This window comes from Diabrotica undecimpunctata, chromosome 6, assembly GCF_040954645.1.
Source record: "Diabrotica undecimpunctata isolate CICGRU chromosome 6, icDiaUnde3, whole genome shotgun sequence".
Classification (NCBI taxonomy): Eukaryota; Metazoa; Arthropoda; class Insecta; order Coleoptera; family Chrysomelidae; genus Diabrotica; species Diabrotica undecimpunctata.
In genome coordinates, this window is record NC_092808.1 from 101,318,874 (window position 1) to 101,345,303 (window position 26,430).

Consider the following 26,430-nt stretch of genomic DNA (forward strand, 5'->3'; position numbering starts at 1 on the left):
CTGCCTTGGGCCCGACTCTATGAAACCTGGCATATGACGGGGTTATGCACTGTGAATACGGAGAGGGTACAACCCCTTTGTATTCGCGGATGACCTCGCTGTACTGGTAGTGGCCCGGGAGGACCTAGATCTCAAATACCGGGTTCGGGACGCAGGCCGCGTCGTAAAGAAATGGATGACGCGGACTGAAACTTGCGGCAGAGAAAATTAAAGCCATTATTCTAAAGGGGACAAGGAACAGGCAAAGTATTGAATTACAGTGTACTGGAACTTGTCTAACACACAAGAAATAAGTAAAGTACCTAGAAGTGACCTTGCACCAGAATGGAAAATGGAGGAAGCACGTGCGGGAGGTGGTCCGGAAGGCTACGAATAGTACGGCTGCGTTAGGGAGGGTGGATCCAAATCCGAAAGGAGGAGAGTCTTACACGGTGTTGTACAGTCGATCGTCCTCTACGCAGCACCAGTCTGGAGCGAGGCGGTAGAGATTACGGCCTAATAGGAGGCTCATGACACACGTGGACAGAACAAGTCTGTTGCGAGTGGCATGCGCTTACAGGACTGTGTCTGCGGCAGCCTTGTGGACCATCACTGAATGTGTTTTGTTGCATGTTTTGGCGGTGGAAAGAAAAGGGCTCTATGAGAGAAGAGGCCCAAACCTTACTGTGGCCGAGAGAAGACAGGAAAGGGAAAGGTCAATTGAAAGATGGCAAGAAGAATGGAACAACACGGATGATGTGGCACAGTGGACGAAAATGCTGATCCCGAACATAAGAGATTGTGTGGCCGCAGGCGACTGGATTATGTCCTGACACAGGTGCTCACAGGACACGGGTGTTTTAGGGCCTACCTCTCTATGTTCGGAAAAGCTGACACAAATGAATGCCTATACTGATACTCAGACACTGTGACACATACGATGTTAGATTGCAGCAGATGGGTAGTAGAAAAGAACAGAATCGAGAGAGAGACAGGTGTGAATTTTGTTACAGTGAGAGAAATGATTGAGAGAATGATTGAAAATAAATCAGGTTGGTTTAACATACACAGCTATATCCGTGCAGTGATCAAGAAAAAGGAAGAGGAAGAAAGACAGCAAGGACAGAAGTGGGTCACACTGTATGAGTTAGATAGGCGTGAGTCAGACTGTGGGGAAGGAGGAAATGCCCGTCTGGGAATGATGCCGTACTAGGAGCGACGAGGGTCCTCTGTGTGCTACCTCAAACGAGACAGGGAGCCTCCTGGCTGATGAATGGAGTGTGGATGTGTATGAATGGAGAACGAATAAATAAAGGTGCTTCAGAAGTGATGCCGGCCTTACAGCGGCCATTCCGCTTCCGGATCGCTGGATGACAGAGGAGAGTCTGGCTTAGCAGGTACGCGTTTGGCGTAGACTCGGCGACGAGAGGGCATTTTAAAGTACCTCGGGAACTATCGCCGGGAGTACGAAGAATGAATCCTCAACTAAGGTCAGTCCTGGACTGAGATGTCTTTTGAAGATTCCTGACCCCCTCTCTATAAAGACGAAAAAAAAGGTTAGGTTAGGGGGGTTGCGCCCTTGATTTCTCACCCTTTACCATCCGATATGTACGGCACTGCAAAAAAAGTAATCTAAATAACGATTCGAAACTATGTGTATGATTGCCGTACTGTATCAAATGACCGAAAATGGGGTCAAAATTTTTCGAAAATCAAAGATTGTCCCTGTTAGTGGTACCAATATTTTTGTACAAAATTAGATGGCATGCCATTATTTTTGTATTATCTACCTAAGTTATAAACGCGTACAAAAATATTCGACCAAAATACCTCCCTTCCCTCCCGTGGGTGGGTAAGTTTACCTGTGTAGCCACCTTGACGGCACAGTTTCATAATTTCTAAAGTTGTTATTACATATTGTAGTATTTATTAAATCTGGGTAAAATGACCCCTTAAAGAGATGGGGGATTTTGTTATACTTAAAATTTTTGTTAATATCAACTACTTCTTTATGTAGCACAAAAATACAGTGCAGTGCTCTTTTATTTATTTAATCAGTCAATCAAACATTTCCATGCAGATACAATATCACCATATATCAATCTCGCATAAAATATTCAATAAAACGTGTTATCAGCTATAATACTTTCACCTTTAATATGACAAACAATTTCTGCTTAGTATGACCGATTATGATATACATATACTTTTATTAACAACACAAGTGACTGATCAATTATTATATAACGTCTGCTTTTTTATGAGAAAATTTTTTTGTAATTTTTTATTTTTTTAAATTTTTTTCCGTAGAAATAACTAGCCAAAAGTGTTTTATTTTTGAGATAATAAGTATCATGCAGATAGTTTTTTAAATTTTTTTATATTATATTCTCTGTGCACTAATTTATAGTTCAGAAATTCTACACTGTTCCGCCAAGTTAACAGGCACGTGAAATTCCAAAGTTTTCTCCTTTTTAGTTTTGTTGTTTTCCCTGTATAATATGTAAATATAGTTATTAAAATAAAAGTTGTATTTAATTTTTAAAAGTTTGTCATCTTTTGTAGCCTAAAAGAAAGTTTTTATCATGTTGCTCTCGATAAATCGTATATTTACTGAGTATAAGAAATTTTTATCAAGGGTAAAATGTAGATAATTGTCGATATTAAAGATTATTCCTAACATCGCCCAATAGCTTCCAGTAGGCTTGAATTTGTTGCTTCATATAGAGCACGCTGCTAGCGTACCCAGATATGTTATGTTACTATAACGGCTTGTAGATTGCATTTTATTTAAGTTTAAGCTACCACAAGTGTTTCTGATAAGAGATCAATAACTCAAAACACGTGTAAAACAATGATGGAGTGGAGTCGAATTGAAAAGAAGTGCAATCGTCTACTTTCTATAAAAATGCTTGTTCAATTGATTGTATTCGCTTTTGGTGTATTGCTTGCAACTTTTTCGGTAAACAGTAAAAAAAAGTTTAATAAAAAAAAACAATTTACAATGAGATCAGCGCGATCAAGTAGCGCAAGCTGTTCTGCATATCTGATATTGTTGATGGGTCTGCCGTTGACTTTTATTCCAATTGTTACATTTTTTAGTGATTTTTTAATTATTTCTTCCGAATATAGATTGAACAATAAGGGGGAGAGTATGCAACATTGCCTTACGCCTCTTTTTATCTCTACTTCCTTCGAAAGTTCTTTGCCTACTCTGACTTTTGCTGTTTGATTAAAGTAGAGATGAGTTATTATTCTTAAGTCTTTTTTGTCAATGTGCTTATCTTTAAGTAACTGTATAAGACGGTTGTGTCGGACCTTATCGAATGCCTTATTGTAATCAATAAAACAAACATAAAGTGGTTGGTTTACATCCATACATCTTTGCATGGACGTTAAATCCAAATAATGCCTCCCGTGTACCCATGGCATTCCTAAATCCAAATTGGGTTTCAGTGATGTCTTCTTTCACTTTTCTGAAAATTCTTAAATGGATCATTTTTAAGAATATTTTTAGTGTGTGACTCATTAGACTAATTATTTTTTAATTTTTTTGTGCAATTCAAAACTGTCATGATTTCTCTGGAGTTCTTCTATCTCTAAACATTTGTCGTTGGTCGACTTCTCTTTAGCTGCCCGTATTTTTATCCTGATCTCCTTGTGTGTGGCTTTGTATTCGTTTACATTTTTGTTTTTGTATGATCTTCTTTTGTCCATTAGTTGCCGGATCTCATTTGTCATCCATGGAGCTTCATTTTGTGACTACTCAGCGTATCTTTAATTGGCATCATTAATGTGTTCTTAAATGTTTCCCATTTTTGTTGGAATCTTCATTATCATTGATTATTGTTTTGCTTAACTCTTCGTTAATTTTTATTAGTTCTTCTTTTATATTTGGGTGTTTTAGCAGAGTGCTTATTTGTTATGTCTTTTGTTGATTTTTTATTTTCTTTAAGAGGATTTCGAATTTTACGATTACTGGATTGTGGTCTGATGACACATCTGTTCCTGGATATGTCTTTGCCGATTTGATGGAGTTACGGTATCGCTTATTGATAAGGATATAATCTATCTAATTACTGATAATTTTTTCTTTGCTATCCTTAGGTGATTTCCATGTATATAACCTACGTGGTGGTAACTGAAAGAATGTATTTGTCGCTATCATTTCAAACTCCTGACAAAATTCCGTCAGTCCTCTCTTTCGTTCCTTATTCCTAGTCCGAATTCACCAATAATGTCTTGGAATTTACCTTTTCCTAATTTGGCATTAAAATCCCCCATTGTTATTGTTATATCTCTATTATTGGTGCTGTATAGTGCTTTTTTAATGTCATTGTAGAACTCTTCTATTTCATTTTCATCTTTATCTGCAGTGGGGGCGTACACCTGTAAGATATTAAAAATTCTATGCGCTGTTTGGGCTGTGATCATTAACACTCTATCCGATATAGGAACAAAAAAGGTTACATGCTGACAAAAACTGCGATCAACCACTATCGCGACGCCATTGTAGTGATGAATATCTTCATTTCCCGAGGAGTATATTTTGACTTTAAGTCGCCTCATCTCATGTATTACATTGTGGATCTTCCCTGTTTCATATATAGACTTCACATTCCAGGTCCCTATCTGCAGTTCGTTTATATTTTTGTCTAGGAACTTTGTATTGGGACTTAGTCCGTAATAAATAAAGTACATTTCACGAATTTGCTACTATTTTGGATTAGATATGATAGATTGACAGGGCCTGCGTAGCGCAAGCGTTAGGATGCTTGACTCGCAAGCCGGTGGTCCGGGGTTCGAATCCCACCGCCGGCAAGAACATCTAGACATTTTAAAAATGTCTATAGGCCCCAGGTCGACTCAGCCTGAATAAAAATGAGTACCTTGGGTAAAACCAGGGGTAATAATAGACGGTTAAAGCGTAGCACTGGCCATGTTACCTTCCTTGTATACCGTAGGCCCTAGATATAGCAGACTACCCTGCTATACTCCCAAAGCCGCGACAGCGGTATAAAACGGGAGACTATTATATTATGATAGATTGACTTAAATGGTCCGCTGTAGTGAGAGAGCTCTTCCAATATTTGAAGCACTGTTAAAGACAAGCAAAAATACGGTTTTAACTAATAATGTAATACAATTATTACTGCAAAAATGGAAAAAAATTACAAATTCTGTTGTTTCTAAATTGTAGTGGTAAGTATTTACTGATAAAATAATAACAATAATCCTCATATTTTTTTTTAATAAGAAAACGAAAACGTATTATCTTAAGTAATTAAGAATAAAATATATTATATTAAATGAATATTAGTAGACAATAGAATATTAATAGACAATACGAATTTGATCCATACTCATAATCACTGTTATCGGTATATTTATTTGGATTGCAAATGATGACTGGCTTAATTGCTTCGCTGTGATTTTCACGCATCCAGCATTCTTCTATTAACTTTTTATTATTTTGCACACTTTTTCTCAATTTGCAGGAGTAGTACCAATGTTTCTGACGATGTTTTTAAAACAGCTGAGTTACTATAACCATCACGTCCAATATAGTTATCGTAGTAAGTTTTGCATATTTCCCAAATATGTTTAATGGGATTGAATTCACAATCATAAGGGGGCAGTCTTAACACATCATGTCCACAACAATGTATAATCTCGTCTACAATAAATATTTTTGGTTTTTCATTTCTTTTGGCTAACTGTAGTAATTTCACCTTAAAACGATCCTAAGGAAATGAAATATTTTTATTCGTTAACCATTATTTTTTTATTACTTATTATTATTTTATTTTATTAATTATTATTATTTTAATACTTATATTATTACGAGTCAGTCAGTGTGACGAGTCATTCACCGAGCGATTGCCGGTATATTCAATCCCCTACTTACTGACCAACGGCTTCGGGCGGATGAGTTGGTAAGTGGTAGGGCAGCCTTTGGTCCTGAGGTTGTGAAATCGGCCTCGAAGGCAGATGAACCAAAGATTTAATCAACGGCATAAGGATGGGGAAGCACAAGTAGGGCAAACACTCCATTACAGATCTACAGCGATACGCCCTAGTCAATTAATCATGGCAATGCTCAATAATAAAATAAATTCCGGAGTAAGTCCTCCAATCGGGTCTCTGGAGAGGACAGTTTTGAGTTTACCAAAAGATAATAAATAAATAAAGTGCACAAATAATATCAAGATCTGCACATGGAATGTCAAAACTTTATACAATGCAGGAACAATCCACAATGCAATACAGGAGATGAAGAGAATGCATATTGAAATCATGGGAATAGCAGAAATGACATGGTTAGATTCTGAAGAAATACAATAAATAAATACAAAAAGAAGATCACAAGGTATATTACTTAGGAAAAAGTGATGGATCACATGAATATGGAGTGGAAATAATCGTATCACCCAAGGTTGCCAAATGCGTTACTAACTTTACACCAATATCAGAGAAAGTGATTTTACTACAAGTAGAAACCAACCCTATTAATATAAACATCATCCAAGTCTATGCTCCCACTGCAGACAAAGAGGAGAAAGCAATTGAGTTGTATCAGAACATCAACAGTATCATACAGAAAATTCCTCGATAGGATGTTCTCATCATTATGGGCCATTTTATTGCCAAGATTGGAGCTGGAGATAAGACACAGTACATTGGAGCACAAGAACTTGGAGTCAGAAACGAGAGAGGAGACCTCCTAGAAAAATTCGCAGAAGACTCAGAACTAGTTGTCACCAACACATTCTTCCAATTACCACTTCGCAAGATGTACACATGGAAATACCCCCAAGACAGACCGAAGAGAATTATTAGGAATCAAATAGACTACATTTTAGTAAATAAAAAATTCCGAAACAGCTTTACATCTATCAAGTCTTATCCTGGAGCAGACTTGGAGACAGACCACGTTCCACTAGTGGGATTATTTCGAGTCAAACTCAAAACAGTGCATAAAGGGAAAGCACAATCATACGATCTACGTATCCTGAAAGACCTTGATACGAGAATGAGAGTCTAGGCCACGTTAAACGATCAAGTAACTGCAATTAGAGACGAATCGAACGAAGAACAAACGATCAAACATATTACAAAAATAGTGCAAAATGTAAAGGATAAACACTTACAGACAGATAGATTAACGAAGAAAAAATCATGGATGACAGATGAGATTCTGAAACTAATGGACGAGAGAAGATAAGCCAAGACCATATATATACCTATATAATTGCCAATTAAAAGTAATATTAATTCTAAAATCTGTATATCTATAAAAGTCAATTCTACTATTTTCTAATGCATTTTTTTTAGATAGGGAATAATTTTTTTGTTAATATTTTCATTGTTGGAGACGCGGTCAGCAACTGGCTAGTAAAAAAAGAAATACGCTCATAGAACTTATCACAAAGCCTCTTATACAAGACAAAATCATTTGAAGACTACATTAGCAATGATGGGACTCCCAGACAAAATATTAAATTGAGAATATCATGCTGGAACACTATCGTGTACAAAAACAGTCTAAGACACTGTGACAGAACTTAATACCCACAAAATCAAAATACGAGCAATTTAGGAAACTAGCCCTTAACTTGACGGTGTGTACTCCAGGATACGTTATTTATTAAAATGTACTTCCTCTACATAAACTAAGTTTGCCGCGAGCTTTTAAACGTACTCTCTACCTATAGCATTCGGCTAACCAATAAATTAATTTGCATGTCATACATAGAGTTTTGCCACAATCAGAGAGTGTTTTGTGTAGACGCGCTCAAAATGACTTCCAAAGAAAGTGCAAATTTGTGTCATTCGGAAATAAATTAATTTTTTAATGTTATTAGTTATTGTATGGATTGATAAACTATAATTATAGTTAATTGGGTCTTCAGCAAATAATTGTATAAAATAATATTCATGATTTGTCTATAAACAAACAGATAGGATCACTTTGAAAAGTAGTATCTCCGAAGACATATTGCCAGTTAAGCAACAATTTAGTTAGTATCCTGGGGTATACATTGGCAGGTACTAACGAAAATAGAATAAGTATCTTTTTGGATACATTACCCGGTATACGGACAAATACTAATTGGATCTTATTAGATACTTTGCCCATTAGAGGATTAACAGAAAAGTGATAAAAACATTTGGTATATTATGCTTGTAATGATTTAGATGTGGTGTATCTGGAATAGTATACGATTTTTTACCTTACAGAGGGGATGATACATTCAGAGATAGATATTTGGCTGATGACTAGGAATCTTTTGGTTTGGGTGCCAAGACGGTATTAGCTCTCTGCCAAACAATAAAAAACCCTGAATGTTGCATGGTTTATTTTAATAATTTTTTCTGCTCCCCTAGTTAAGTACACTACTTAAGACACGAAAAAGGAATTCTATCTCTTGGAACATTGAGAGCAGATCCTCTACAAGGTTGTGGTTTTCAAACAGATGCGGAATTAAAAAAAAGGAAGAGGATCTTTTCAGCAGAAAGTGGATAATGAAAAAAGAACTTGCATTATAAAGTGGTTTGATAACAAGGCCGTTCATGTGTGCAGTTCGTATGTAAGTGCTTATCCTATGTCTTCAATTAAAAGATTCTCTAAAGAAGCTAAAAACAAAATTGAAATACCCCGTCCATTAATTATCAAGCATTACAATGCACATATGGGTGGCGTAGATTTGGCAGATATGCTAGTTGCGCTTTATCGAACACCTTTTAAAAGCCACAGGTGGTACCTTTCAATTTTTTCCCAAATATTGGATATATGTGTCAATAACGCTTGGCTTTTATATCGCAGAAATAATAATTTACTAGAGGACGAAGAAAATGGTATGGGTCTAAAGGAATTTAAAATATAATTTGTCGATTCCCTTGTATTGAAAAATAGAAAAAGGTGATCCGACGGAATTAATACACCAAAAAAGAAGATTCGTACTCACGTCCAGAATATACCTGGAGAAGATGTTAGAAAAGATCTTTTTGGACACTTTCCAACTTTTACAACCAAAGGACGATGTCGAAACTGTGGCAAAGGACAAACAACTATGAGTTGTTCAAAATGTAGAGCGAGGTTATGTTTAGTGGAATCCCGTAATTGTTTTTATGATTTTCATAACTAATTTTTTTAATTTTTTAACAACTTATAATTATTAATTTTACTTTTATTTTTTGAGTGTTCCAAGTTTTATTTGAAGTTTGGAATTTAAGCTGTAAAAATAAATAATGTTTGATCATCTTTGTAGATTGATATTAATTGATCCAATATTATGTGTATGGTTTAAACCCCTACTTTATGGTATCTGTTCATAATAATTGAAGTAAAACACAGTACCACAAAATGTAATGAAAACATTAAACAAATCTACAATTGTTTTGCTAAAAGTCTTGAAAATGCTAAAGACCTTTAGCGAAACAATTCTGCCGTGTTAACTCAAAAGGGCGTATCTGCTTTAAACTAGTTTGCGAGAAAAATCAGTTTTAGTGGTTTTGATGAGGCAATCGTGATTTTTTAAAAAGTTGTGACTTGTACCATATAGAAGTTAATAAATAGGTATATACTATCATGTGACAGATTTTGGTATAGTGTCAACTTGGGAAAACAACACTTTTAACAGATACGCCTTTTTCACTTAACAGGAGGTATACAATTAAGAACGTAACTACATGATTTTTTAAAAATATTTATTGCATTAAACAAATGAACGTTACAATATTAATGTTGTATTAATTTCGTAAGTTATTCTTAATAATTAGGAAAAGTTAAAAAAGTAAACAACAATACAGACTAACTAAAATATCATATTCAGTCAATCAAATATAAATAATTAATACTTAATTTTCTGCTCCGAACTAGTTATTATATTAATTATCAATTATTGTGTCCACATTTTCGCTAACAAAAATATTTTTCCAAAATGTAATGCGATTTGGGGGCATTATTTGACCAATTTTAGTGATTATATTCTGTGTTCTTTCCATGGTAATACCTCGTGGTTGAGAGATAGAGAGTGGTTTTGCAATGCCAATTTTTTGGATATTAGCCTTTAAAGAATTGGCACTTATGATTTCTCCTTCAAAACTAGTTTTATAACCTAATGTATGGAAACCTCTCATGAACTAAACTTCCACCATTTGTTGAAGGTACGGACGAGGGACCAACCTTGTTATTTTATATTGAGATGATTCGTCTTTCCAGTTGTAAAAATCATTAAAAGCCACGTCGATAACTTCGACATTACGTGTTGACGTTTTAACCGCATTTACAAAATCAACGAAGTCACAAACTTTACCTTGTGGATTTAGTGATTGCTCGACTCTATGGTGAAATGAGTCAGCTGCCATAAATGTATGGCCTGACTCAAAATATCTTAGAGTTATTTTCCTAATGTTCAATTCTAATGAGTTTACAGCATACACAAAAAATGTGTACAAGCACCAATTTTTGTTCTGACCGAAACAATTATCCACCCAAACAAAAACTTCTTCGGAATCCCTAATTTCGTTTAAAAATGCATAAAATGTGCTAACAATATCAGCCTTTTTTCGTCCAGAAATAGCTTCATGCCATAGAATAGCAACTGTAGAAGTTTTAGAAGTACCAACTGGAACAAAGCTCTCATTAAAGGCTATCAGTCTAGGAGTAAATATAATTTCTTTGAAAGTATCGCATCTTGGGAGCATAATCACCTACAAAAAGATCCCTTTACAATAACTTCAGAAACAAAAATATTTACCTTGACACATAGGTACAAGGTAACAATTTGTATTTGTTTAGCCTTTTATATAAATTAGTAGAAAATATACTTACTAGTTGTTTCTGCAAAATTATTATCCATATTTATTATGAACAACAAACTAAACACATTCTATGAAAATACGAAAAAGTAAGGTTAGATAGAAATAAAGTAAATTGACAGTTTACTACTTTTCGCGCCAACATAATAATATCTTGAAATGTTAAGTGAATAGGCCGTATCTGCCGAAAACTTTTTAGTTACGGCTTTTTGTGTTAACATTTACAGTTGCGGCTTTTAAAGCTAACATTTTAGTAGAAAATTCAGATACGGCTATTAATTTAAGCAGTATATATCCGGTTTTATTGCAGATACGGCTATGAAACCCAGGTAGATTTGTAGAAAAGATTACTAAATAACTCGTGGGATATGAAACTCGTTTTTAATAAAAATTGCAGTTACGCCCTTTTGAGTTAACACGGCATTTTGTAGATTTGTTTAATGTTTTTATTATATTTTGTGAAAATTTGATAATTTTCATTTAATTCAATGACCCAATATTATTTAATATATTGGTCCAAACGACAAATATACATCTTTGCAATGTATCTTTCTAGATACGGAGGTGTTTTTCTAATAACCTGGCAATGTATCTATTGGTCATCAGTACTTGTTTTATAGTATTCCTGGCAATGTGTCTTGCGAGATACATTGTAATGTACGGTACGCCTAGTAGTGTATCTTATGAGATACAATGTCAATAAAATGTCAAAAAAATTAAAATAGAAACAAAAATGTAATTAACTCTGAAAATGGAGCCCTCTAAAGATAATATTCAGTAAGCAATAACATTTTTCTTACAGCGGTTGTGTGCGCGCCAAGTTAGGGGCTAGGAAGAAAAGAAAATGACCATTAAAATGACAAAATTTACACTTATTTTTAGCAAAATATTGAAAAATACATGCCAGATCAGAAGTTCTCCTTTTACTGCATGAAAAATTAAAAAAAAAAAAACGACGTAGAAGACATCGAATATATCTGGCACAAAATCGTGAAAGCGGCGTTGAATCAGGAAAACTGTAAGTTTCATATTATATTAGTTTACTTCACACATAAACAAATCGAAAGTGAAACGAAGAATATTTATAATAGTTTGCAAGATGTAATACACACAACTCAACAAAAATAATTAAGATTTAAGATCTTATCATCTATGTATACATTTTATACATCTAGGATATTCTAGGATGGACTGGATAAAGAAGACGAAAGTTGAAGTATTTTACACTTGGATAGTTAACTTTTACATAAAAATATATTTTTGCTATTTTTAACAGTTTTCAACTTAATTATAAATATGCAACATTTGTGGCTTTATGCCATAACTCTAAAAATATTAAAGCTTCTTCTTGGAAAACAATATCGTATACAAACCTTCGACTTTTCCCATTTTTCCAAGTAATTTGCTCTTAATCACTCAAATAGTATCACAACAAATTACACTCACACGATGTTATTAAGCCTGCGGTGCCCGATTTAGTGAAATTTTAATCTGCTACATACATATTTATTTATAAAATTGTTTTATCTTAATTTCGTTAAATTATAAATGGGACCTCTCGATAGATTAGGTATCTTTTATCATTGTTTGTGGCGTCACTTTACATGAAGAGTAGTTCATTTTATCTGAAGCGCAAATTCAAACATTATTGGATTTTTTTAGTCAGTACAATATTACAAAATACAGATATGAAGTAATTGATTATTTGGTATAAAACTTTTTTATCTCAAAATACATTTTACCCGTAAAGAATGGGGAATAGAATAACTGAGGATTGTCAGCTACAAAATAAGATGCATAAATGCTTATATGTCATGTTAGTTTTTGCAATATTAAATGATATTACGGTTTCAGTTCAGAAAAATGTAAAATGCCGAGCAAGGATAATATGTCCTGTCAGTTAATCGGGCTATGCACCATCCAAATTCTGTAGAACTGAACCGATTTTCTTGAAATTTGGTGGGTTGATGGGAAAGTGCTCAAATAATAAAATTTATATAACGCTGATGTATGCTTCTGCACCAGGGGTGGTTACCACCTCTTCTCAGGGGTTGAAATTCTTTTGCTCAAAATAATCACTGGAATCGATAGAGGATTAAATTCTAACCAACTTTTGTTGTATAGAGTTTTTTTAGAAGTTTAATACGGTTTGAGTTAATGTATTGATAATAACGACAATAAAAATCTAATGATGAAAAAGGTATGAAATGGGATTTTCATTGGACAATGGAATGTTAGAGGAAAATTTTAAACAAGCGCATTATAAAACTTGTGGATATGCTAGAGAAGTACAATATTGATATTGCAGCTATCCAAGAAACCAAACAAAAGGAAAATTTTCTGCACAGAGATTAAGAACTACATATTCTTCAACAGCAATACTTTTTATCGTAGGGTTTTGGTTAAAAATAAAATTGCAAAATTAGTCGTGACCTTTGAGCCAATAACAAGCAGATTATGTCAATGAGAGCAAATAATATCAGAATGAGAAGAAAGTATAGAAAAACATTTGTAAATATCCTTGCCTGAATAGACGATAAGGATCAGGATATTAAATAGTATTTTTATGAAAAGCTGGAAAAACTTGATTTAAATAATATAAATATTTGTAGGAGATAAATAATATAAATAATATAAAAATATTTGTAGGAGATTTTAACGCAAAAGTTGGTAGGGAGAATGCTTACAGACAAATAACCGGCGAAAAGAGCAAACACAGAGACAGCAATCTAAATGGCGAGTTCGGCCCTGATAGCGATCAAATCTACAACGTTATCAGCTGTCCCGAAATATAGTCATTTTAAATGGTAAAAACAAATCATAATTTAATATTTTATACCTCTACGACAAATTTAAGTGCATTAGTTAGTGCTGACAATATTATCTCAAGTGAGTAGCACTTCTTTTCGTATTATTTTTGTAACAATAACAAAATAACCTTTAAATAATACCTACGTAAAGAGATAACAAAAATTCCAGTTGGGTCTTGACCAGTTTTTTGGACCGGCCACAGGACCGGCTCAACTTCTGATCAAGAAAATTAATTAAAATGACTTCATACAACAATAATACTACACACAACTCCGTTAAACGCAATTACTCAGATGTCGTAAATTATTTTAAACATCCAACAAAACAACAAGCAATAGTCATTTCCAGCATTGAAGGCACAAAAATCCATGATTACGTCGTAGCTGTTGGATCACTAGTGGGTCCAATTAATGTACTTTTTGCCTCAAGAATTGCTAACAATAGAATATGCATATATCTCTCTTCAAAAAACACTGTTGATGCTCTTCTTCATTCTTATAAATATATCGAAATAAATGGATGTCAAGTCGAAGTAAGAAGATTAATTTCTCCAGCCCAGAGACTTCTAATATCTAATGCATGTCCTACAATCCCGAACGAAATAATTGAAGAAGAATTACAAAAACTTGGTATTCACACTGCATCTAAAATGACTTTTCTTCGAGTAGGTATGTCTGAAAGTGAGTACAGTCATGTTCTGAGCTTTAGAAGGCAATCATTCATTACACCCCTGGAAAATATGTCTATTCCTGACTCTTTTACCATAACTCATGATAATACTTCCTACCGAGTATTTCTCTTCGTAGACGGATTCAGTTGCTCCAAATGTAAAACCATTGGTCATCAAGAATCAGAATGCGCTAACATTTCAAACCAAACTAATTCAACTACCCTCTTAGATTCAACTCAAACCACATCAACATTATCTAAACATCATCAACCTAATGATACCCTTTCAACTCCCCTCTCAAATTCAACTCCAATCACATCGTCATTATCCAATCCTAATGAACCTAATGATAAAATATATCAATCTATGGAAACCGACCTCATCCAAAACATATCTAAAGATAATACAAACACTTCGTCTTCTTCTTCCAAAACAACATCACCAGCTGTAAATAGCACTAAAAATACTACGGAAACCGACATCATCCAAAACATATCTACAGATAATCCAAACACGTCGTCTTCTTCTTCCAGAACAACAGCACCAGCTGTAAATAACACTGAAAATACTACGACACCAGAAACATCAATAACCTTAAATAATGCAGTCAATTCTAAACAGCTAAAAAGACATAGCATATCATCTCCTGAAATTAACGATGACAACCCAAAAACCGACTCATCCGTTTTTAATACCCCTAAACAAAATAAACCAAAAAAGAAACCCAAAACTTCTTCCAAAACCCCCCGCGAAGATGTCATCCACTCCCTAGAATCCATCAAAGACAAAATCGAAAATAGATCACCTCCATTTATACTAAATTTTAATGAAATATGTGATTTTATGGAAAATGTTTTAAACTCTCATAACCCTGAATTAACTTCGAAAGATTACTCCAATGAACCAGAGGAACTAATTCAAATCCTTAATTTTGTTTATTGTTACACCCAAAATTCTAGGTTAAGAAATAATATCACCCGACTAAAGAAAAAAATAAACCCTAACCCTTCTTCAGCTGACGAAACTGACGAATCGTCACTAGTTGAAAAATAATTAACGGATGACTAATTCATTTATAGTGCAATGGAACATAAATGGGTTTTATACCCATTATGAACAGTTAAAACTACTAATCGGCGAGCTTTCCCCTTTAATTCTTTGTCTTCAAGAAACCCACTTTAAACAAAATAACATAAATTTAAAAAATTTTCAATGTTTTAAAAAAAATCGAATGTCTCAACAAGCTAGTGGTGGAGTAGCTATTTTCACCAGAACTGATTTGGAAGCTAAACCGATCGCGCTAAGTACTAATCTTGAAGCTGTAGCAGTCTCTATTACCTATCATAAAAAGATTAACATATGTAACATTTATTTACCACACCCTAGTAATCTAGATATGCATGAATTAAATAATCTTATAGACCAAATTCCACATCCTAAATTAATTTTAGGAGATATGAACTGCCACCACCCGGCATGGGGAAGTCACAAAACTGATAAATACGGTAACTTATTGAAAAACCTAATTGATTGTTCTGATTTATTGTTACTTAATACAGGGAATCCAACTAGATTTAATTCTTATAACGGTTCATTTTCCGCCATTGATATATCCTTATGCAGTCAATCACTCTCAACTACATTGTCATGGAACACTTTGAACTCATTATATAATAGTGACCACTTTCCAATTTCTATAACATCAGATCACATTCATCCCCTTGATTTCCCAATATATCAGTCCTGGAAATTAAAAAATGCAAATTGGGTATCCTATCAATTCTATATCAATAATAAACTTGAAAACTTCCATTTAAGCAATGATATAAACTATGATATCACCTCTTTAAATAATATTATTATAGAAGCAGCTTTAGAAAATATAGGAAAGACAAAACCCTGTAAAAGGCAACCCGTACCTTGGTGGAATAGTGGAATTGCAAAAGCACTCTCATCTTGTAAACATGCCTTTAATAAACTTAAAAAACATAATACAGACGAAAACTTACTTAATTTTAAAAAACTCAGAGCTGAATCAAGATATCTTATGAAAAAAAGCAAAAAAGATACTTGGAAAGACTACGTATCGTCCATAAATTCATCAACACCTTCACAGGTTATTTGGTCTAAAATTCGGAAACTTAAAGGTACCAACTCCTTTAGGCATATCAATGCACTAACATATAATAATGAGATCATCACCTGTAAAAAAGCTATTGATGAAACTTTAGCCGAAGTTTACCAAGAAAATTCTAGCGACCAAAATATAACGCCGGAATTCTTATTACATAAGCAAAATATAGAATCATTCGAAATCGTTGATAAGGAATCTGGTGATCCATTAAATGCTACCATAACTCTTCAAGAACTAGAATACTCTATTGTAAACTCCAAAAACACATCCCCAGGACATGATGATATTCCACCAATATTCATAAAACACCTACCTTTCCGAGCAAAAATAATATTGTTAGATTTATTCAATACCTGTTTTTTAAATCATAAATTTCCAAAACTCTGGTCTCAGTCAATAACTATTCCCATTATTAAACCCAATAAACCCAAAGATATGCCCTCATCGTACCGTCCTATTTCTCTCACATGCAGCATGTGCAAAATACTGGAAAAAATTCTAAATCTCCGTCTAACATGGTATTTAGAAACAAAAGATCTCCTTACCCCATTTCAGAGTGGTTTTCGCAAGGGACGGTCTACATTAGATAACCATATTTCACTGCAAACCTCAATCAATGAAGCCTTTGCAAACAATCAGAAGTTGATTGCAATATTTTTTGACATAACCCAGGCTTTTGATAGGACATGGAAACATTCTATATTAGCAACACTTAATAATTATGGAATTCAAGGTAACATGCTTGCTTTTATAAAAAATTTCTTAAGTAATCGTTCTATACAAGTTAGAATAAATGGAATCATAAGTTCTCCAAAAATGCTAGATAATGGAATCCCTCAAGGATCCATTTTAAGTCCAACCCTATTTTTAGTGGCTTTTAATAGCATCATAAATGTAATCAGAGCTCCTATTAAAGCTAGCATTTACGCGGATGATATTGTTATTTACACCAAATCTAATAACCTAGTTTCAGCAACAAATATATTACAACTTATGTTAAATCGACTTCAAAATTGGGCATTACAAACCGGATTCAATTTTTCTGCAGAAAAAACTCAATACGTAATTTTTAGTAAAAATAACACTCACCATACAATTAATTTAAGATTAAATGATTTACCTATAAAACAGTCAACAGAAGTAAGTTTTTTAGGCCTAACTTTCGATAAAAAATTAAATTGGAATGTGCATATTAATAAATTACAACAAGCATGCCAAAACCGGTTAAACATACTTAAAATGTTATCTAATAAATTTTGGGGTGCCGACTGTAAAACATTAATTAACCTTTACAAATCACTTATTAGAAGTAAATTAGATTACGGTTGCATATCTTACGGTGCTGCAAGCAAAACTGCTTTAAAAAAACTAAATAGCATACAATCTACAGCTTTGAGATTGGCACTGAGTGCCTTCAGAACTAGTCCTATTAGTAGCTTACAAGTTTTAGCGAGAGAACCACCTCTATATATTAGACGTCAACAATTATCCCTAAACTATATAGGGAAAATATCAGCACAGAAACAACATCCGGTTTTCTCCCAAATTTGCCATCCGAATATTGGTTCTACAAAACCCACTAAAAATAGTACTCCCCTTATAGAACGAATAAAATCTTCTAACTTTGATATGGATAAGCTAAATCGATCTCTACAAGTCAGTGTAAATTTTCCTCCATGGATAATCCAACCACTTACCATTGATTTAACCCTCACAAAATACCCCAAATCAACTACAAATCCGATTTTCATTAAACACTTGTACTCCGAAGTGATATCTCATTATCCTAATCATCTCCAAATTTTCAGTGATGCCTCTAAAGCTCATGACGGACATGCTGCTGCATACTACTGTAAATACACTACTCACACTATATCCATACCTACAAATTGCTGCATCCTCACAGGCGAGACCACAGCCATTTTGGAAGCCTTAATTTTCTTCAAAACGCGTAGTGAGAATAAATGTGTCATTATCACTGACTCATTAAATGCTCTATTAGGCGTAAAACAAATATACCCTACAAATCCAATATTTCGGGCTATAAAAAATGAGATAAATGTAATTCAATCAACTCGAAAAGAAGTAGCATTTATCTGGGTACCGTCGCATGTAGGAATAGCTGGAAATGAGAAAGTGGACAACCTAGCAAACACAAGTCGAATAAACTCACAATACACAACCAAAACAATAAATTACCCATATTCCGATCTCAAAAACCTAATTAAAGACCACTGTATGAACATATGGCAAGACTACTGGAAAGATTCAGGAACCAAACTATATGAGATTTATCCCCTTGTGAAGACCATCTTGAATAATCCATCCAATAGAAGGGATCAAGTAATAATTAATCGACTAAGAATTGGACACACTGCACTGACCCATAGATTCTTAATCAACAAAGAACCTTCTCCAACCTGCAGAAACTGTTCTCTCCCATTGACGGTGAAGCATATTCTGACTGACTGCCAGTACCACGAAGAAACAAGAAGAAAATATGGAATCTCAGATGACATCAAAACCACTTTAACCATAAACACTGACCATGTAATAAATTATTTAAAAGATTTACGTTTATATACATCTATTTAATGTAAATAAAATGAACTTTTGTGTACGTTACTCCACTAATAACCCTTCGTGGTTGATGTGGATTATATGTTTTTTCTAAATAAAAAAAAAAAATCTAAATGGCAGACGATTGCTTGAATTTGCCTTTGAAAATAATACGCGTATTGTGGGCTCGTAGTTTGACCATAAGAAGATTCATAAAGGTACTTGGATATAATGAGATAGTCAAACAATTAATCATATAGACCATATATTAATTGAAGCGAAACACATAAAGTCCGTTAAAGACAGTAGAAGTAGTAGAGGAGCGGATGCAAATTCAGACCACTTCCTGGTAAAAGTAAAAATGGAACAAATGATGCTCACATATACTAGGAGGAATGGCCATCAGGTGAAACGATATAGTGGTATACTATTGCAGAACGAAGAAATTAGGAAAAAACAAAGAATAAGTAAAAAAATCCAAAACTATCAGGACAGGAAGTAGCACAAGACATAATCAGTAGGTGGGAATGACTCAAAGAAACGATTCAACAAGCAGACGAGTTAGCACTACCAAAACCATCCTAAAGGAGACAAAAAGATTTGTATGATAATTATTATTAGAGAGCGACTAAGTAGAGGAATAGATCCAGAATCAATAGCATAAGGACGAATAATTTGAAAAATACAGAGCTATACGCTGAGAATAAAAGGGAGAAAAAGAAAATATGCAGGACAAAGAAAAGGTGTTACCTAGAAGAAAAACTAAATAATATTAAAGAAGATTTTGTAGATAACAAAGTCAGATTGTCTACCAAAAAATAAAAAGAGAATGAAGTCAAAATAAAACCCTACCAAAATATTATTAAGATGAGGTCGGACATTTAGTAGGAGAAATAGACGAAAAACTGGACAGATGGACATCTTCAAATACAGCAGCCACTAAAAGAATTAATAAACCGGAATAACAATGATGAAGTACCAACAAAAAAGAAATAATAGACACAATAAAGAGTTTAAAACATAATAAAGCACCTGGTGAAAATGGCATCATAGCAAAGTTCCTAAAGGAAAGTGGCCAAAGCCTCAGAAGGAAATGACAACGTTGATACGTGAAATATGGACCAAAGAGCAAATACCAAAACAGTCGCAAGAAGCGCTGCTACGCTCAATACACAAAAAAGGAAATGTTACGGAATGTAAAAACTACAGCGGTAGAGCATTACACGACACAACGTATAAAGTTCTAGCTGCATCGATCAGAAATAGAATTAATGTCAACATTGAAGAAAACCAAGATGAATATCAAGATGGTTTTAGAGCAAATAGTGAGTAATACATTGGAGACCTTACGAAAGTAAACGACCAAGAGAAAGACCACAGATGAGATGGGTTGATGACATTAAAAGAATAGCAGGAACAAATTGGAAATATGTTACTCAGGATAGAGACCGATGGAAGGAGTTGGGAGAGGCCTATGTCCAAACATGGACGACAAAAGGCTAAAAAGAAGAAGAAGTGAGTAATAGACCAAATTTTTACAATTAAACAGATCATGGCTAGTTCATATGAATTTAATTTGTCATTTAACATATTGTTCATTGATTTTCGGCAAGCATATGACACACTACACACACTTTGAGTTTTCGGATAAAATAATACGATTAACTAAATCTCTTCTGAATGAAACTAAAAATAAAGTTGTGATAGAAGGTTATGGCTCTGACAGCTTAAATATCACTAGAGGCCTGCGACAAGGTGACCTCCTGTCTACTGTATTTTTTAATGTAATACTATAATGAATTCTAAGAAAATACGCGGACGATTTTGCCGTAATAACAAGAAGATGAACAGAAATAAAAAAAGAGAGAAATAAATTTTAAAAGACTCGAGAGAACAGCCAGGGATATGAGTTGGAAGTAAATAAATAGAAAACAAAGTATATGAAGATGAAAGGAAATAATGAATATTTATGAGTTTTGCACCAGACAAGGAATATAACTTTGAGCTAGTTGAAGAGTTCGATTATTTGGGAGTACCGTTAACAAATAGAAATGAAGAAACTCAAGAAATCGAAAAAAGAATGGCTAAACGACGGCTGACCCGTGACGCCTTCTCCGAGGCGCTAGTTCCGTGACGCTCGTCTCAGTGTTTTACTGTAGAGAAAAAAGTAATAAAACGCCAGTAGAAAAGCTTCGCTTCAAAAAAAGATGTTACAGTAGGCGGTACAGTAGACTTTTTTTCTCTGAGGGTGGAAATTTCTAAACAACCGTACCAGGTTAACCCATCCCTAGGAATGGCTGGCTTGTGTTGGATTCAGGCGTGTGTAGAGGAGTACATCCGAGCCCATGTTACCTTAGAAGAAGGAGGTCCTGGAAACAGATACCTTCATGTTTTCCTGCCTACCAACTAAAACCACCCTCTTCTACTTGTGTGCAGTTGACAGTCGCACGTACCATACTCCGAAAGTGTAAGGCTGACAACACTTTTGGAGCAGTTATCTCTTCTCTTTTCTTGTTCTTGTCTAGATCGTATCTCTGTCGTTGGTCTGGCTTGTGTTTCATTTCTTCTTCTTTCTTTTTAATTACTGTTCGGATTTAATTATGTGCAATATTTCATTCCTCCTTACTTCTCGTCATCTTCAGGATCATTTCCCTCGCATTAACAGGGATCATACCTATTTCTCTATACATTATATTTATCTCCCCTGTCCATCTATTACACTCTAGCATTATGTGAGTAACAGTGTCAGAGTATTCACAATATAGGCATTTATCTGTATCTATCTTTCTGAACCTATGAAGATATCCCCTAAAACAGCCATGTTCTGTGAGCAGTTGCATCAGAAAGTAATTTGGTCGTCTGTGACCACAGTCCACCCAGTCTTTTAAACTCGGAATTAGCATCTTCGTCCACTAGGTAACATCTTCCGTGTTGTTCCACTCTTCTTTATTGATCTTTCTCTCTCTTCTTTTTTATGGCTGCTGTCAAATACTCTCTTCTCTCATAGGGATGTCTCCTTCCGACTGCTAACACATACAGAAGAACACAACCCGTAATGGTCCACAAGGCCGCCGTAGATACAGTCCTAAAGGTGCATGCTACTCGCAACAGACTTATTCTACTCGTATCATGAGCGCTTCGTAGGTCGGTATCTGTACCGACTCACTCCAGAGTGGTGCCACGTAAAGGATGATTGACTCGCACTGCTTTGATGATATCTATACCCCTGCACATTTTGGAGTTCCATCTCTTGTCTTTTCCATTTACTGTTGTTTAGAATGATGAATTTGGTCTTCTCTGGCACAGTACACTATCGCGAGCTTTATACTATGTTTTCTGTAATTTTGAAATTTAAATGGTAATTTTAAAATTTAATAAACTAATTTTATTATTTATTTTTTACACTAAAAAAGTAATACAACCTATAGAACCTTCGCTTCAAAAATCTCAAATAAATTTATTATTTGGACAATTAGTTTTCACGAAATTAACATTATAGTCACCAATACAATAAAGTGTTTTAACAAATGGTAAAATATTAGACTGGATAATCTCAGACTCGTTCCTTGATGTTCTCATCCTTGTCGGTTTTAGCTAGCAACTTAGTTAGCTATCAACATCAGTTTTATATCTTCCGCGACAAGGTAAGCATGAGCTAGACATTTCACATGAATTAAGCCATAGAATATCTTAAGTTCTGTACTACCATAGAGCTTACATTGTCAAAACTTTATCGTATTGTATATTTTTAGTTAAAAAAAACAGGACAATGCATCATTATAGTTACAAATAATGCCAACAAAAAGTTAAAGAAAGTTCTGTTTGAAAATGGTTCTCTCTTGGAAAAAGTGGATCTCCAGTTGCCCAAAAATAATTATTTCGCCAGTTAGAAACCTCCTGACGAGTGACCACAGCCTTACCACTCTAGAGTTTATTGTGTCAGGTGATATTATAAGGTTTTGAAAGAGTTTTCAGTGGTTTTGGTATCATACCGGCATTAAGATCTAAAAATAGTACCACGAATAGTAAGGTTTGAAATTTTTTATTTCCCAGGTCAAAACTACTGAGTTTTTTGTCTATTCTCGATGAATATTCTATGGATCATACATTTTAGTAGTCAAAACCTTTTGCGATCGTTGGTATCTTTGCTAGTTTTAAGCATGCAATAATTTTAGCTTATCTCCATGCTTTCGGTATATGAATAGTTTGAACAAAACTGTTCATCATTTCAAGAGGTCACTCTAATGATTTCGATCTAAACTTCTTGATTTGTCCTGTAAACAGGTCATCAATTTCAAGGGCTTTTATTATTTTTTATGATATGGATAGATGATCTAGGCTCAACATCGTTAAAACTTGCTCAACTGACTCGTTAAATTTGATTTCATTCTTTTCAAGTTTTTTTGTATTTTTTTCTAGCTGCTCTGTCATTTTTAATGAGCTGTGGATGCCACTTTGTATTAAGACTCTCAATAAGTTTTTAAGAAAATTTACAATTTTTAATATTAGTTAAAAAAAAAACAGGTTTTCTCACTTTCTGTATACTTGTGTCTTCACAATTTTTATATGATTAAATTACTTAGCAGAAGTCCCAAAATTTGAATATCTATCAACAAGATAACTGAAATAAGTAGATAATTTATCTCTAAAATAAAAAATTAGAACAGTTCACGTAAGTATTAGGACGCCAGTTAAAATTATGTATATATGTCTAGACACATATTATTGGTTCTTTCTCACTTAATATATGTGTAAATTTCTAAAAAATTTCTGTGATAAAACAACTTTATTTTAATTCATAGAAAAGGATCGTAAATAAATAAGCATATCACTCATATTCATCAGATACAGAAAATACTTGCAAGTGCTTCGTGGACCTTACGAATGCATTTGACAGAGTGTACTTGCAGATGTCCTTAAACTATTGAGTTCAAGAATTATAGATCCCGGCAATCATTAAAGAAATGAATACCAACAATATTTGTAAGAGTAGAAAACCGGCTAACTAAGAAAATACCTATATACAGACCTATATAATTAAGAAAATACCTGTATACCTATATAGAGAATATACATACAGGGATAAAACAGGCAGACAAACTCAGTCTAATTCTCTTTAATTTTGGTAACGGATGAAATCATAAAAGAAGTTGAAACAGCAGGAAGAGGTTAGGAAGGAAAACAAAAAAATTAAAATATGTTGCTATGTTGATGACGTAGTTCTTATATCTCAAGATAAAAATTATTTTTACAGCGATTACTATAAAGTTTTCAAAACATTGCAGAAACAGTTAATAGGGTTAGATCTATTAAACGACAAAGTCATTCACGATTAACAGAGATTCTAAGAGATGTAAACTGGTCACAAACTACCAAAGCAATTTATGAGCTCCCTATATCTAGGAGTGAACATTACCAATAGCAGAAGTTTTAAGAAGGAAGTCAAACACAGACCATATAGGAAGTAAAGTCAGTATATGTAAGACCAGTAATAACCTCTACGACCGAAACCAAAGCGGAAACAGCTGCAATCAAGAAGCTCAGTAGAATGAACGATGAGCGGATCGTAAAAATTTTATGGACCGAAAAACCCAATACATCAAAACCACCTGTGATAAGACCTCTAAAAATGGTACGAGCTGCACATCGAAGTCCGAAGTCTTAGTTGTAAAGGTCACGGCATATTATCGTGCACGTATAGTTTCCGGCGCGTAGCGTTTCCACTCCAGCAATTGGGCTGCGCGTTCACATTTTCATACATAGAACATTTTAGTTTGGTTCGGTGAAGATATGATCTCACTTTTCTAGACAAAAATTATGTGCAATTGCTCTTCTTTTTAACGATGAAGAATGAAAAACTGTATTAAAAATAAGGTTTGAAGTACATCCAATGCTAAGAGAAAGGAAGAAGGAATGTGAATACTGGACTTTATACAGAGAATTAATTGATGACGATGAAAAATATTATGGATATTTTAGAATGAATAGGATTCAGTTTAAATATGTTTTAAATTTAATTTCACCTCCAGTCAAAAAAACAAAATACTATTATTCGTTCACAAATTGTTGAGAGCACGAAATATGCCTCAAACTCATAAAACGGTCGTAAATCATAGGCGTTCCTAAGGTGTTTATTCACCATTTATTTTAAATAATAATATAATGTTTTAATACTGTTATATATAATATTGATAATAGTTTAATACTAATATATTTAGCAAAAAAACAATTAAAACTTTCACGACTAATGTTTGTTATTATATTAATAAAAATAAGAATTTAACCATTAACAATTTTGTAAATAAGAATACCTTATCTCTTTGGATATTTCAATACTAATCTTTAATTACTTTACTAGAAAACCTGGAATTCATATCCGAAGGTACTATTCGTTGCAAGATAATTAAGATGGAATTCCCCAGATTTTTAATAATATAATTATATTCGAAACTTAACTTGAAAGGGTGAAGTTATTACGAACGAAAACAATTTTTTTGTTTAGTACGTTTCTGATCGCATGTAATTTACGGCTCGTCGGTGTTTCCGCGTCTACGGCAGTAATTAGCGTCTGGAATATTTCTTTTGCGAATAATATGCAGTGCGTGAGTGATTTTTTATTCCATATACCTACGAACATATACGTACCTTTCGCTCGTGCTCGTTTTGTTGAATTGTTTGTGATGGCTTCATCATCAAGTTTTACACCGGTACTGTTGCATACAGTCAGTATATCTGTCTATTTACCAAGAGAGAAGACTATTGTCCTGAATGTTCACGATGCTCTGGTTTCTCAGAATCCCACAAACACTGTTCGCAACATAGTCGAAAGTTGTTCCAACATGACTGGCGTAGGAGAGTCAGCTTTATATAGGTTCCTATCAGAAAGAAAAAAACACGGTATAGCTAACCCAAACACAAACGAAAACTTAAAGAGAGGGAAAAAGCCTATTGAAATTGATGAATTTGCCAAAAATGGTATTCGAAGGAAAATTCATGAATTTTTTTTCAAAAAAGAAATACCAAACCTAAACAAAATTTTACAAGAAGTTAGAGACGACCCGGATTTGCCTCATATCGGACGAACTAAATTGTGGCAAGTTTTAAAAGAATTAAATTTCCGGTGGGAGAAATCAGACCGAAAATCACTTTTTATTGACCGGGAGGAGAAGATGATGTTGGAGAAGAAATTATCTAAGATTCATACGAAAATTCCGGGCTGAAGAAAGGCCCATCTTCTACCAGGATGAAACGTGGGTAAACTCAGGTCATACTCTAAAAAAAATTTGGTCAGATAAAAATATATTAAGCTCCAGGCAAGCCTTTATGGAAGGTTGGTCTACTGGTATCTCCCCACCTTCTGGTAAAGGCAGTAGATTAATAATTTCTCACATTGGCAGTGAAAAAGGATTTGTTAAGCATGGTTTGTTGGAATTTCATTCCAAAAGCACAAAAG

At 34.0% G+C, this 26,430-nt stretch overlaps 1 protein-coding gene across 4 annotated transcripts in view; it reads right to left on the reverse strand.

Moving 5' to 3' along the window:
- The window catches only part of LOC140443645 (aquaporin AQPAe.a-like), a 247,935-nt gene that overhangs the window by 55,236 nt on the left and 166,269 nt on the right, over positions 1 to 26,430 (reverse strand). The window contains exon 1 of one of the 4 annotated variants that reach the window (XM_072535009.1): positions 12,177 to 12,334. The exons of the other annotated variants lie outside the window; for them this stretch is intronic. Coding sequence (XP_072391110.1) covers positions 12,177 to 12,192 — 16 coding nt within the window. The 5' untranslated portion in view covers positions 12,193 to 12,334. Of the gene's footprint in view, positions 1 to 12,176; positions 12,335 to 26,430 lie in introns of those variants that run through there. 4 annotated transcript variants of the gene reach the window in all.